Here is a 14,322-nt window from a genome sequence, read left to right as displayed (position 1 = left end):
CTACACACCAAGTGGTCATTAGAGGAACTGCAGTTTGTGACACTTCTGTGTTGGCTGCATTTTTGTTCCCCCTGTTGGCCATTTAGGAGAATTTTTATTCTAAAAATTCTAAATTGTGGTCTTGGGGCGAGTTTAGCAGAACTTATTTTATAGGGTTTGGAGCCTTTTCCACAAACTATGTATTTGTACTATTCAGTACGACTTATGTCTGTGAAGGTTCTCAGTCATCCAGTCCAAGCTTTGCAAAGAGCTTGGAAAGAAAATGTTCTGGACTTCTGCTTCTTCTTGCTTGAAGATGTTTCACCTCTCATCCAAGAAGCTTCTTGGATGAGAAGCTTCAAGCAAGTTAAGGAAGTCCAGACGCTTTTCTTTCCAAGCTCCTTAGACTATTCAGTATGTCCTGAAACCAGCGCCTGAGTTTTTAAAGTCATCAGGTCAGCATTCACTGAGGTTGTCGCCCTCTGTTGGCCTCTAAAATGAATGATGTTCAGGGCTCGTCTGTGTTGGGTTCACTTTTCAGACACAAAGCTGTTTCCATCTTTTATCTACTGTCTATGTTCACAACCGTGACGGTAACAGCACGACACAGAGCGGGCTTTAGGACCATGCGCTGAAGTCAGCTCAGGCAATAGCAATATTATGGCTGCTTAACCTGAGAGCTACTGACGGACAGCTCCAACCTTATGAGCCAATTTAACGCCTTTTATAACACTGTTGTGCACATGTTCTAGTGCTGGTAGTTTAGCCGTGGCTGGAAGCTTAGCTGCCGATGGAGCACATCCGACTGCCAAAGGTAACCGCGGGTCTGGCTGCAGTGATTTGCTACATTTCCGCACTGTACCGCCACTGGCGCTCCAGCAGCAAAGCGTCATGCGCACTCTAAGATCAAATCTAAAGTCAAATAAATAAGACAAACATCTGTCTCAATCCAAAGGACGCGTGCTGCTGTGTTCGCCACGTTGGCAGTAAAGTCACTGCTTTGAGGATGTGTTTCTCTGTCATCTCACACATATGTGCAGCTGTGTCAAACACGCGTGAGATGTGCAGAGGATGAGGCTGTTTTGATGCTGTCCTTCCTCCTCCCCCTTCCAGGTGGAGAATGTCAAGCTGCTTGACAGAATCTCCCACAGAAGGAGGCGGGTGGGCACCCTGTACCTGACTGCCACACACACCATCTTTGTGGAGAGCGAGGCCGGAGTGCGCAATGAAACATGGGTAGGGATCACAGCCCGTGATAAGCAGTCTGTTTGAAGAGAAAAAAATGTTAAGCGTGCGTCACCAGCAGGCTGCAAGACTAACATTTTGCAATCCTCCAAAGCACACTTCAGTAAATTTGTTTTTTTTTAACCTTTGCTCAGGTACTTCACAGTTTGGTGTGCAGTGTGGACAAACTGGCTGCAACTCCTTCAGGATGCCCTCTGCTTATTCACTGCAAGAACTTCCAGGTTCTTCATTTTATCATTTCTAAAGAGCAGGAATGCCACGATATTCATCTGTCCCTGCAGCGGCTCTCCCAGCCAGGTGAGCTCTGTCATTATGTCAGCAAAGGCTTGGACTGGATTCCTCTTTGATTATCTTCTTTTTTCTTTATGCCAGCATTTCTGTATCACTGTAAATATCCTAAATATCCTGTAAATATCTGCTCATTTGGTCTAGTTTTCATCTCCTCTGCTTTTGCAACACTTTGGCCTTTTGGACTGAAACAAGTTGAAGGTTGTGCTCATCAGCCTTTAGCTGTCAGTCCCTGTTTTGTCTTTCAGAGAGTTATGACGAGCTGTACTGCTTCTCCTATAAGCCAAATGTTGATGAGAAGGAGAGACGACAGGAATGGGACTTCTTGGACCTCAAGGCTGATTACAGCAGAATGGGACTCCCAAGCTCTCTGTGGAAACTCTCCCCAGTTAACCAACACTACAAGGTCACTGAGCTGGCCTTAGATGCACATTCATCCTAATATGGACAGCTATGCCTAAAGGTTTGTTTGGTCTTTTTTTCTAAAGGTGAGTGACACTTACCCTGCTGACCTGTTTGTACCCGAGAGTGCCACACCACCGGTCATAGTGGGGAGCTCCAAATTCAGAAGCAGGGGCAGATTTCCTGCCCTGTCATACTACTGCAAAGACAATCATGTAAGTTTATTACAGAGTATTTCTCTTTTTATTTCCCATACACTTCCAATCTGCCCCATAGTAGTACAAGGGATATGAAGTGATGCTAACAGAGCTAAAATCTCCAGTCCTGCACAACGAAAAATTTTGCAGGAGCTGAGGTAAGAGATTATTTACAGGTATATAAAATAAGTTTTGAATGCTTCACTTGGACCGTTTTTGCCACAAAAGTGAGAAAAGTTGGTCTGTTCTTAAGATGAACATGAGTCTCTGCTGTCAGGAAATCTTTTCCCATTTCCACGTGAAAGCAGCATCTTCATGATGATTGGCCGGTAAAGAAACAGCACCAGATTCTGTATTTGTCTGAGGTCATGTATTCAGATTCAAATATCTTAATTAATCCCAAAAAAGCAATAGTGGCGACCTGAGAGCAACTTCCTGACAAAATGTGGTCAAGATGGTTGATAATGTATTTTGCCTTCTTAATAAATACATTCTTAATAAATGTTTTTTAGCAGGGGTAAGATATGACCCTGCTAAATACTGTTCCTCTTCTTCAACTTCTTTTTTACAGCCTTGTGTTACAAGGCTGTAAAAAAGAAAGCAAGACAGACGTCCATTTGGTCATTAAATAACAACATGAATCATTACTGTCTCCCTGATCTTGGCTTCATATTTGTGAAAGTTGTATATCTGACACAAGAAAAAGCCAAAGTGCTCATAATTTATCTTATTAATCCATAATTCGACGTTTAGGAGTGCTTTATGTGTGTGAGGTCAGCTTCCCAGGGTTCAGGGTCCTGCTTGTGGAGTTCAGCGCATACAAAAAGCTCCACTTTAGTTCATGTGCCCAAGGGGAGAGCCACACAGTGATCTCTGGCTATTTCCCATGTTGCTATTAAATGTGGAGATATGAGAAACTGTGTGGTTGAATAATTTAAATTGAACATGCAGGGGAAGGAAAAGTACTGTGAATTTCAACTCGTCCTAATTCTCATATATTAGACTGGTTATTGTGCGTGTGCACTGAATGTTGTGAACTGATGAGGATGAGTCCCTGTATGAAGCCTAGCTCCTCTTGCTTCCTCGCAGGCTGCCATCTGCCGCAGCAGCCAGCCCCTGTCAGGTTTCAGCGCTCGCTGCCTGGAGGATGAACAGATGCTTGAGGCCATCTTGAGGTCCAATCCCTGCAGTGACTTCATGTATGTGGTGGATACCAGGCCTAAGGTGAGCCCTTTGTATCTAAAGGAAAGGCCTGCAAGTGTTTAAAGCATCAACTGTATATTCAGGTGGGATTTATTTTTCCAGACTGTGCGCTGCCGGCTGAAGATCTCACAGCAAACGCTTTGAAAACATCCCAGATCTCTGCTAGGTGTTATATGATCAGTATTGATGGCAATGTTTCTGCAACATATGCGTTTTATGTAATTTGGCCTCTGAAAGTGTTTGAACTCAGTAGTTTGCTGTGCTTCTAGATCACCATAACTTTGCCTCTACACAGCAAAGCCAATGAGCATGAAATAACAACTCCCTAAACAGAGACATCCACTGAAATTCATCATTTTCCCTTTCTTTATATCTTATGAAGATCACGTCTCTATAACTCTTTTTGAACCATGGGCAGCACAGTGACGCAGTGATTAGCACAGTTGCCTCACAAAAAGAAGGTCCTGAATTTGATTCCACCACCTGGCCGGGCTCTTTCTGTGTGGAGTTTGCATGTTTGCCCCCATGTTTGCGTGGATTCTCTCCACGTACTGTCTCTCTGTGTTATCCCTGGCGCCCTGTCCAGGGTGTACCCTGCTTCTCGCCCTATGTTAGCTGGGATAGGCTCCAACCCTTGACAAGGATAAGTGGAAGAGTATGAACTGCTTTATGTTTGGACACTGCTTCAACTCCGTACTCAGACCATTCCACAGTTTCACTCCACGCACAGAAACACAAAAACTTTTCCTGGTAGTACACACATTCACAAAACCACCTGGTAGTTCATTACTTTATGCTTTGAACAGAAATTGTGCTATTTGGAATTCCATTAGATCTGCAAATTTCAGTATTTCAAACTGTAAGAATAGTGAGTTTGTATAATTCTCTGATTCCAGACTTCTGCACAACAGCTTAAGTAAAGGGAAACCAGCGAACGGTATGGTAATATGGGGAGATGTACAGTCTAATGCCTGCTTTGCCTTGTTTAGTATTGCAATGCTTCTTGATACTTTGGAATGAAAATATCTTACGTGTGCTCTCCGATTAAGTCTCTCATCTGTTATTACCCCAAGAAATATATTTTCATTGACTCTTTATTCTTTATGCCAACACAGAGGATTTTAAAATGTGACTGTGATTATATGTACAAAAGCACAGCCTCACCTGCACATTGCATCTACAGGATCAGTCCTACATTTGTCTCGATCTATTATTGTCTCTCCATTTGCCCTCTATTTGTTTAATATGCATTTTGAGCGACATATCGTGGTGAAAAACGACTCCCAAGGTTCCTCACATTGTTACTGGAGGCTAAGGTAATGCCATTCAGAGTAAGCATCTGGTTGATACCATATTTCTAAGATTTTTAGGGCCGAGTACAATAACCTCAGTTTTATCTTAAATAAAGAAGCAGAAAATTAGAGGTCATCAAAGTCTCTATGTCTTGAAGACATTCCTTCAGGTAACTAATTAGTGTGTGTTATCTGGCTTCATAGATAAATAAAGTTCTGTGTCATCTGCATAGCAGTGCAAATGTATGCTACGCCCTCTAATGATACTGCCTAAGGGAAGCATGTATAATGGAAACAGAATTGGTCTCAGCACAGAACCCTGTGGAACTCCAAAACTGACCTTAGTGTGTGAGGAGGACTCTTCATTTAAATTAACAAATTAAAGTCTATTAGATAGATGTGTTTCAAACTACTACAGCACAGCACCTTTAATACCTGCAGCATCCTCTTATCGTGAGTGGTATATCTACCAATTCTGGTATTCTATGGCAAATGCCAATTGAGCTCCATGGTCTGGACAGTGAGCACAGAGCCCGCTAAAGGATGTCGGGCCCTCTGGCCTTCCTCGTGATATCTGATGTCTCGTCCTGCTGATGGGTTAAGGACCTTCTATGGCCCTGTCCAGCTCTGGAATCTCCTCCATGCTCTTCAGACTTGGCTGCGAGACACAGCAAATCATCTGATTGATGTGCCATCGTGGAAGAGTTGGACTCCTCGTGTTAGATGCAGTGCATCTAACTAAATGCATAAATTGTGAAAAAATAATGAATGAAAATGTCTGTGGCTCCCATCTGTAAAATCATTCCTGATGTGGGGGGGTTTCTCATTGTTGCCCCTCTAGTGTACCTGTTGTCAATTCATTGAATAACAGTACCTTCTGCTACCCAACTGACAGGATCAATATCCCAGAAGTTTAATCAACTTGATCCTATAGTCTGATTCTTCCTTTATAGTATAATGGGAGGAGGGAAATAAGTTTTAGATACACTATGTTACTATAGTCCAGTATTGCTACTATAAGTTGTAAAACCAGCCTCTTTCTGAGATTACAGATTGTCGGGATTCTTGAATGACAGCTGGATAAAAAAACTGACAGAATTTTTTTTTCTAGCTGAATGCGATCGCAAACCGAGCTGCAGGAAAAGGGTATGAAAACGAAGACAACTACTCCAACATCAAATTCCAGTTCGTTGGGATCGAGAACATCCATGTCATGAGGAACAGCCAGCAGAAAATGCTGGAAGGTATTTACTATGTAATTATCATTTAGCTATAATGACAGCTTGAGCTGGTTTTTTATTTGCTGTCAAGGCTGTCAAAAATGTTTCACCACATCATATTTTACACAAATGTTCTGGCATTGTCTGTTTAAATTGGCCGCGTCGTCACATTACTAAAGCAGAGCGGGTCCCCCGTGGGGTTTTTTCATATGCAGTCACGCAGAGTGAACTGTGCTGGAATCAAGCCTCAAATGAGCCCACAGGAGAATTTCTGGGTATTGTGCAGGGGTGCTCCTAGGAAGACTTTGAATCCATCTGGGTTTTATTTCAGAGCTATTTTGGTTTCCCGGAGCGGACAAAACCCCGAACATTATCCCCCAAAGAGAGACAGAGGGCGTGAGAATGATGCGATTTCAAGCCTGAAAAGTTATAGCTGCTCTCAGTTGTGATAACTCTTTGCCCACTAGCAGCACAAGGGAAGTCTTTAAATGCTGGAGACAGTGCCTTGCCCTTTCACGTCTGCCCTCTGCCTTCCTCTCTCTGCCCGGTTGCACACTTCAATAAGATTAAGAAGACCCCCCTCCCGCCTGACAGCAAAGCCTCAAACATCTCTTCTTAGTGCAAGTCCACTGTGCGAAGTGTTACAAAACCTTAGAGGCTAAAATGAACCCGTTCACCTGCTTCTCTGTTATCAGCTCTTACAGGTCAGCAAACTGATGTAGTATCAACATAAAACCCACTTTGTCCACACCTCAGTGAGTAATCTGAGGGTTACAGTTTTCTAAAGGTGATTTATGACCATTAGTGTAATATAGTCTCATCAGCTGAGTTCGATTGAGTTCGTGTCACGCTGCCTGTGAGTGAACCTGACGATGGAAAATGTTTGGAAAATAATTTAAATACATTTTACAATGCAACGACACAGTGAGCCTGCAGCCGTTGGCACTAGAGGGAAAAGTTAGTGCATCATTAAAATGAAAAGGATTCATCCTCTGGGGAACCATTACTGTCTGGGCAAATTGATGGCAGTTGTATAAGTGAACTGAAGTGGTTTTATATTGCTCATCCCCAAGTGGCTGTCGCTGGTGTGAACAAAGCCATCGCCAGTGGGAACAAATAACATGAGAAGATAAACAGAATCTGCTTTAAAAAAGCAAAATATGCTCGGGTGACCCATATGTTGTCTCAGCGTGCACAGATTCCCTGTAAACTTGTCTCTGCTGCTGTCAGTGTTCTGTGAGGTTTTAATAAAGTCCTGCGATCAGGTATGCTCCGTGTTTCCTGACAGTGAGACAGCTGTGTTGTGGTTACAGTGTGTGAGCTGCGTTCCCCCTCCATGTCTGACTTCCTGGAGGGTCTGGAGAGCTCAGGCTGGCTGAAGCACATCAAAGCTGTTTTGGATGCAGGCATCTTCATCGCCAAGGTCAGTCTGGAGGCTAATCCTCACTGTCTGCCTCACTGTTGCCCTCAATATTGGTTTAGGTGTGGGTTTGTTTGTGTTTTGTATCTTCTGTGTGTCTGTGTGAAACCAACATCATCCATCTTTGCAGGGACGATACGAGAAGCCCTTGAGGCTTTCCCCCAGATTTACACGAATGAGCCACAACCACTGACAGATGAAGTGGTTATCATATTTATCATCTCATTACAATGTACAGCGGTCCCTCTTTTATCATGGGAGTTACACTTTAAAAATAACCGGCGATAGGTGAAATCCACAAAGTAGCCAACTTTATTCTTTACAATTATTATAGATGTTTTAAGGCTGTAAAACCCCTCACTACACAATTTATACACTTTTCTCTCTAGTTTAAACACTCTCAAAGTTCAAACCTTTGTAGAAAAATAAGTCCAGTATCATAGAATGAAACCAAAGATCAAACCCTGTTTTCAGGTCCAGAACACGGGAATAGAGCAGCTGTGAGAGAATTCAATCAATGGTACAGAAGTGGAGGAAGCAAGAAGAATGAGTTGAGGAAAGTTTGACTTATCTGACTGTTTTGTTTCACTTAATGCGCCTTATAATCCGTAGCATCTACCTTCCTTTAGCATGTCCAGAAGTCCAACATTTTGTGCGATGGTTAGCATCTTTCTCTGCCTTCTGGGTGCTACTGCAGGTGTCTTTGATGGTGCAAAACGTTTCATCGACATTGTTGTGTTTGTATGGGAGAAAACTTACAAACATACAGTACAGCACTTCAGAGCAGAGTGGGTTTGTTTTGCATGTTTTAACTAAGAGATGGGCCCGACAGCAAAACTGTATGCTCATTGGCTAACAGCGTGTGATTGGCACCAAGCATATCCATCGAATGATCAGTGTCAATAAAATTAACTTTATGTCTTATTCAATATTACCTGAAACTTATTACTGAACCTATAAATTTAACAGGAAGATGTTCACTGGGGTCAACGAGACAGCGAGCCGAGGACCGTTTTCCCATAGACTCCTATACAACCACGAGTGTTTTGGAAAGCCAACATTGTTGCCCCCTGCTGGCCATTATAAAGAATGCAGGTTTAAGACATTTCAGTGTTGGCTTCACACTTCAGATCCACAACTTCCTCCATGTTTTATACTGTCTGCACCTCAAAACCACCTTTGTGGTGTTTTTAGCTGCAGCAGATTACTCCTCGACCACATTTTGTTATGATACCATCACGAATGTACACAGAAAGACACACACAGCGAAACTGATGCCGTCTGCGCTGCTGTGGCTTTTTAATAATGTTCCAAATTATCCAAGGGAGAAAGGAGTGTCATTAAAGAAATTGTGTGGGTCTTCTAATTAAAACATCATGATTGTACTTTTTTAATAACACGTCTCTCAGGTTTGAGGTAATACAGCTAAAATTAGTAAAAGGTCAGTATGGGGTACGGGGTTCCTGTGATTAAAACTTATCTGATGACTGGCTGGTTTTCTTCTCACAGCTGCTGTAAAATAGCGTCTGTGTGCAAAGCAGAGGTACGTATAGTGCACAAGTGGAAAATCATCACATCTAATTTTGGACGTTTTATTTGTCTTTCTGTGTGTGTGTGTGTGTGTGTGTAGGCTGTTGCAGAGGAGGGGGTCAGCGTCCTTGTTCACTGTTCAGATGGGTGGGACCGTACTTCTCAGGTGTGTTCAGTGGCCTGTGTGCTGCTGGACCCCTACTACAGGACCCTCAGAGGATTCATGGTACATACTGGAGCTTTTTTAATTTAAGATACAGAGCAGGGTTACAGCTCAGTGGTATCATGTTAATATATCCAAATGCATTCTGGCTTTACATCAAAGGGGGTCATACTAGGCTCACGCTGCTTGTTTGTTTAATCCAAAGCTATCTTTACTGGCTAACGTGAAATACACCAGAAAAATAAATAAAACACAGAAGCCTACTTTTGAGAAATCCCCCTGGAGTCGGGGGGGAAATTACCCCACAAAGTGGGTGTGGAGGTTCAGTCGTTCTTCCCATGACTCAAAGTCATCTTGCTTGTGTTTTAACACTTTTCTTTCTGCATTTAGGTTCTCATAGAAAAAGACTGGGTCTCATTTGGACACAAGTTCTCCCACAGGTCTGCCTCTGAAACGTGACTTTCATGGCATCTGCTGGATGTGGTTTAAATCTTCTGATTTCATTCCATGCATCTCTTTTCCAGATGCAAACACGTGGTTGGAGACCCCAAAGAGGTGTCTCCCATCATCGATCAGTTGCTGGAGTGCGTGTGGCAGCTGATGGAGCAGTTCCCCTGTGCCTTTGAGTTTAACGAGAGGTTTCTAATCACTATACACAATCACATCTACTCCTGCCAGTTTGGCAACTTCATTGGAAACAACCAGAGGGAGAGGATAGAGCTGAGGTGACATTTAAACCTGCAGACACCATGTTGGGAGAAGATTGTCTTTTTGTCTTTCCCCTGACCTTATTCTCATATTTATTTCCCTGTCTTCCATTTGGACTTCACATAGAGTTCATGAGAGGACTCATTCTTTGTGGAGTTATCTATGGGCGAACCGTACAGACTACACCAACCCCCTGTATAGGCCAAACCACAGCCAGACTCAAGGGCTCCTCCGTGCATCAACTTCCCCCTACAGTTTTAAGTAAGTTCTCTCCAACCGCACCAGCTCACACAGCATCACTTGAACCCTGCTATGTGCACTGTAATCAGGAAGATAATCATTATGTGAAAGGTAAAGACATTCATTGAAATTTTATTCTGCTGATGCATTTCTCTTTTTTTATGGAGATTTTGGAAAGGGCTGTACAACCGTTTTGACCATGGGATGCATCCTCGGCAGTCCGTAGAGGATTATCTACGGGCCATCCAGGAGGAGACACAGCAGCTGGAGGAGCAGCTTTCTTCACACACACAGGTAGGACAGGGCTATGCTGATCTGCCACAAGCTTAAAGCCATTTAAAAAAGGCCATAGGTGTAACAGAAATTGCTGAAAACCTGATGCTGGCTATAATAAAACAATGTTTTGGAGCTTGCTATGTAGCAGCAGAGTAGTCAGAATTCCCATGTTGATTCCTGTGGTCCTACAAACTGTGGTATGCATGTGCAAAGTAACGAAAGAAGGAGGACTTGTCTGATCACATTTTTTCTTTTACACTGACATATGTTTTGTTTACCTGAGAAGGAGATAACATCAGCGTGACCCGTGGGAGGAAGACAAACTAGCTGAGGTGGTGTGATGCTCAAAGGTCACTGGTTACTTTGGCAAACAGTGACCTAAACTTCGCTGCATGTCACATTCACCCCAACAGGGCAGTTATATTCCCTCTTCCAGCAGGATAATGCAGCTCAGCAAATTCCCCAGACCTTCCCAAATTCTCCAGTATGTGCAGCATGCTGAAAAAAACCTAATTCCTTGTGAGTAAATTTAACAACCTGTGCACAAAGAAGCCATCACGCGTGCGACCGTGTCTGCTTTGCGAGCACTGCAGCAGACAACTGTGTTAAATTGAGTTACAGCAAAATTAGCGCTGTTTTAAAAGTTTTTTGTTTAAAATTTGGAAAATGAAGTTTGCCGAATTAACTCTCAAAGGATATCGTTTGCTGTGTAGCAGTGGATATACTAAAAACTGGCACAGGATTACTTTAAAGCTGAAGAAATCTTTCAAATCGGATATTCTAGGAAAAGTTTTGGAGCCTTTTTATAACTTCTGACATAAATATTATTCCATGCTAATGTGATGCCAAAGGTTCTGGAGCCTGTCTCTGGATGGGTCGCAACTGTTTTGACAGCACGGGAGGAGGGGCTGCACTATATTAGGGAGGTGATTTTAATATTGTGGCTGATCACCGTGCATTCATACTACAAGTCAAAGGAAAAAAAGAAAATTCCACCTGGATGTTTTTGTGATTATAGAAAATGACTGTTGTCTTCATTTCTTACATTATCAATAGAAGATTTCTCAGCTGGAGCAGGAGCAGGAGTGCAGTGATTCCTGCAAAGCAGCCGCCTTTGATAAGAGCCCCACGGTTTGGGCTCCTGGTAACAACCTCGGTCTAGCCAACACTCCTCAGGACTACACCGGCGGCTTCATCACCGGCAGCCCCTGTCAGCCTAAAGGACCAGACAGCATCCTCCTGCCAAAGAGCACAAACCAAATATCTGACGCCAGCTTCTCCAACGGCAGCGACCAGGAGTCTGGGATCGCGGACCTGAGCTGCCGTTCACCTCTCAGCGAGGACAGCACCAGGGATCCGGACTCCGATGAGGCAGCCTACTCGGCTGCCTGAGGACGTGTAGCATTGGCTGGGAGGCGCAATGCTAGCCAGACGTCACCTGAGCGACACTGAACAAACACTACCATTACGTTGATCGTGTGACCCGACTATTGGCCAATTTCAGTGCGGGTTTTATTGGGGTTGCACGATTTGCTTACACTTTTGTTTGCATGCATGGTGGACTTTCCATGTTCCTGCATTCCTTCGTGTTCATAGTTGTTTCCTGTAGCTGACTGCATTTAACCTTGTCTCAGTTAAAGAGTCCAAAGAAAGCTTACATTTTTGGACATTTTAATCCATATTCAACAGAAAGTAGGAGCAAGACTGACTCTCTGCAGTTTACTGTATTTCTAATGATAAGCCATTTAAGTGCTTCTATTCAGTAGATATTTGGCTTTAAAATGTAAACACCTTAACAGTGTAAAATGACATGACGTGTGCTCTGAACATAGGCCAGTAATACATGGTATTAGTTAATATTTAATGCTGAAAGAGTGGCAGTGATTCTGATATGCCCAAATGTAGCAGCACTTCAACCCCAAAGGACTATATTTATGACTGAGGTGAACTCACTCTGCAGGCCACAGTGACCTCAGCTGGGGCTGGGAGTCATTACACTCTAATAACCAGCGGTCAGTGGTTTGTTTTCAGCACCTTGCGGTCCACTCCTGAATATTTCAGCATATTATAGGATTTCACGGGGTTTTACTGCCAAGGGACGTAAAAGGAAGCTTTTGAAAAGACAAAGTGATTTAATAAACGTCTGTGCAGCGTGTTTCGACATCAGTGCATGACTGAACTACCGGAGCATGTGAACACACAAACATGGTGCTGCTTAGGGCAGCAGATGACCAACAGAGACTCCTTTAGTGTTTGTGTTATCTCAGCTGTCCAACTGGCAGTAAAGCTGCTTGCTATAGTAGTGCAGTACCCATTATTGTTTTGGTGAACTCCTGCTAAAGAACAGTGCAAAGATTACCGGGCAAAGCATGTGAAAATATTTTTGTACTATAACCTATTTTTGTCTCCTCTGACCTCGCTTTAAATGTTTGTTTTGTTGTTGTTTTTTCAGTGTCTAAAATGTCTGAGTCATACCAAATTCTGTCCTTGTATTAAAAAAAATACCAGAAAAAAGCCTTAAAGCGTTCTGATGCTGCCCTCATTTGTTCAGTTGGATCACGATAAGTTTGCAAAAGTGCTCGAAAGGCAATCTTATGTAAATTTAAGCCAGTTTTCTGCCATATACTTACTTTTTTCTTGTTTTATTTAAGTGGGAATAGAGTCAGATTACAATATCACATTCATAAATGGAGAACAGTGTAAGTAAACTCAGCCACTGCACAAAATGAGAGTCTTTGCTAAAGTGTGCTGTTATTGTGCCATTTGCGTATTCAGGTCACCCGTTCTCCTGATCTAATTTTGCTTCTCTAGTCAGATATTCGAGCAGCTGCCTCATAAATGCACAGTCTGACATTATTTACACAAAGCAGTAAGGCTCAAATCCTTCATCTGAAAACAACAATTTATTTGATATTTGGACTTAATCACCATAAAACAGATTTGCATTACATCATCAGGCAGGTAAAGTAAATGGCAGCAAAGACTGCCCCTCATTTTAGGGATGAATGATGAAGACTTCAATGTCCTTGTTGTTGCTGAACATCTGCACAGCTGTGCTGGCGGGGAGCCAGACCCCGAAGCGCTGCCACCACCAGCAGTCCTGCTCCATGGCTAATTCAGCTGTTTTTATTTATTATGGGTGTGAGTTTTTGGTTTGTCATTGTAGTCTTTACAAAATGTACAGATTAAACCAAACCTCTACTAAAAACTGAACAGACAGTTGGCTAAGTAAGTAAAGTAAGTCAAATTTTATTTATATAGCACCTTTCAAGACAAAGATCACAAAGTGCTTCACAAAAAATACCGGGGCATTTAAAAAAACAGACAAAAAGTTAACCAAACACAATTCCAAAAACATGAGTTTTTAGTTGTTGTTTTTTTTTAAAACAACAACAACTCCTGAAGACAGGAGGTAAAGACTGCAGTTGACTGTTGTTGAGGAGATCCTGCTGCTGGAAAAACTCAAACTACAGACTGAACATGAAAAGAACACGTTTTAAAAGACTGGGACAAATGGTTGACATATAAAGTGAAGGAAGGACATAAGTAATTTTAATTACTAAAAGAGACAGATTTGGTTCACACTGCAGGCTTAGGACTGTTTATATGTTTATGTATCTATTTTTTAGTCTTAGATAGCTTCCAGTTTTGTTTTGGCGTTTTCCTAATTATCATTATCTTTTTATGTTTAAACAAAGCAAAACAAATTCAATTCAATTCATTTCAATTTTATTTATATAGCGCCAAATCACAACAAAAGTCGCCTCAAGGCGCTTCATAGATACAGAGAAAAACCCAACAATCATATGACCCCCTATGAGCAAGCACTTTGGCGACAGTGGGAAGGAAAAACTCACTTTTAACAGGAAGAAACCCCCGGCAGAACCAGGCTCAGGGAGGGGCGGGGCCATCTGCTGCGACCGGTTGGGGTGAGAGAAGGAAGACAGGATAAAAGACATGCTGTGGAAGAGAGACAGAGATTAATAACAGATATGATTCAATGCAGAGAGGTCTAATACATAGTGAGTGAGAAAGGTGACTGGAAAGGAAAAACTCAATGCATCATGGGAATCCCCGGCAGCCTACGTCTATTACAGCATCACTAAGGGAGGATTCAGGGTCACCTGGTCCAGCCCTAACTATATGCTTTAGCAAAAAG

The 14,322-nt window shown here is 42.6% G+C and overlaps 1 protein-coding gene across 1 annotated transcript; it reads left to right on the top strand.

Moving 5' to 3' along the window:
* The first annotated feature begins 618 nt into the window (after positions 1-618).
* mtmr7a (myotubularin related protein 7a) lies at positions 619-12,685 on the top strand. The gene is made up of 14 exons (XM_040016054.1): positions 619-793; positions 1,093-1,215; positions 1,359-1,521; positions 1,761-1,918; positions 2,001-2,129; positions 3,201-3,335; positions 5,718-5,850; positions 7,140-7,249; positions 8,877-9,002; positions 9,330-9,379; positions 9,464-9,664; positions 9,774-9,908; positions 10,055-10,181; positions 11,220-12,685. The coding sequence occupies exons 1-14, from the start codon at positions 770-772 to the stop codon at positions 11,553-11,555; spliced, it is 1,950 nt and encodes a 649-aa protein (XP_039871988.1). The 5' UTR covers positions 619-769; the 3' UTR covers positions 11,556-12,685.
* The last annotated feature ends 1,637 nt before the right edge of the window (positions 12,686-14,322 follow it).

Source organism: Simochromis diagramma, unplaced genomic scaffold, assembly GCF_900408965.1.
Source record: "Simochromis diagramma unplaced genomic scaffold, fSimDia1.1 OVJJ01000685.1, whole genome shotgun sequence".
Taxonomy (NCBI): domain Eukaryota; kingdom Metazoa; phylum Chordata; class Actinopteri; order Cichliformes; family Cichlidae; genus Simochromis; species Simochromis diagramma.
The sequence above is the reverse complement of the archived record's forward strand: the minus strand, read 5'-3'. Positions and strand labels throughout refer to the sequence as shown.

Bases quoted from the DNA above. Each gene is read 5' to 3' on its own strand.
- mtmr7a (XM_040016054.1), top strand. From the start codon at position 770: ATGGAGCACATCCGACTGCCAAAG. The intron at 794-1,092 runs GTAACCGCGGGT...TCCCCCTTCCAG, and splicing joins AGCACATCCGACTGCCAAAG to GTGGAGAATGTCAAGCTGCT. The intron at 7,250-8,876 runs GTCAGTCTGGAG...GTGTGTGTGTAG, and splicing joins CAGGCATCTTCATCGCCAAG to GCTGTTGCAGAGGAGGGGGT.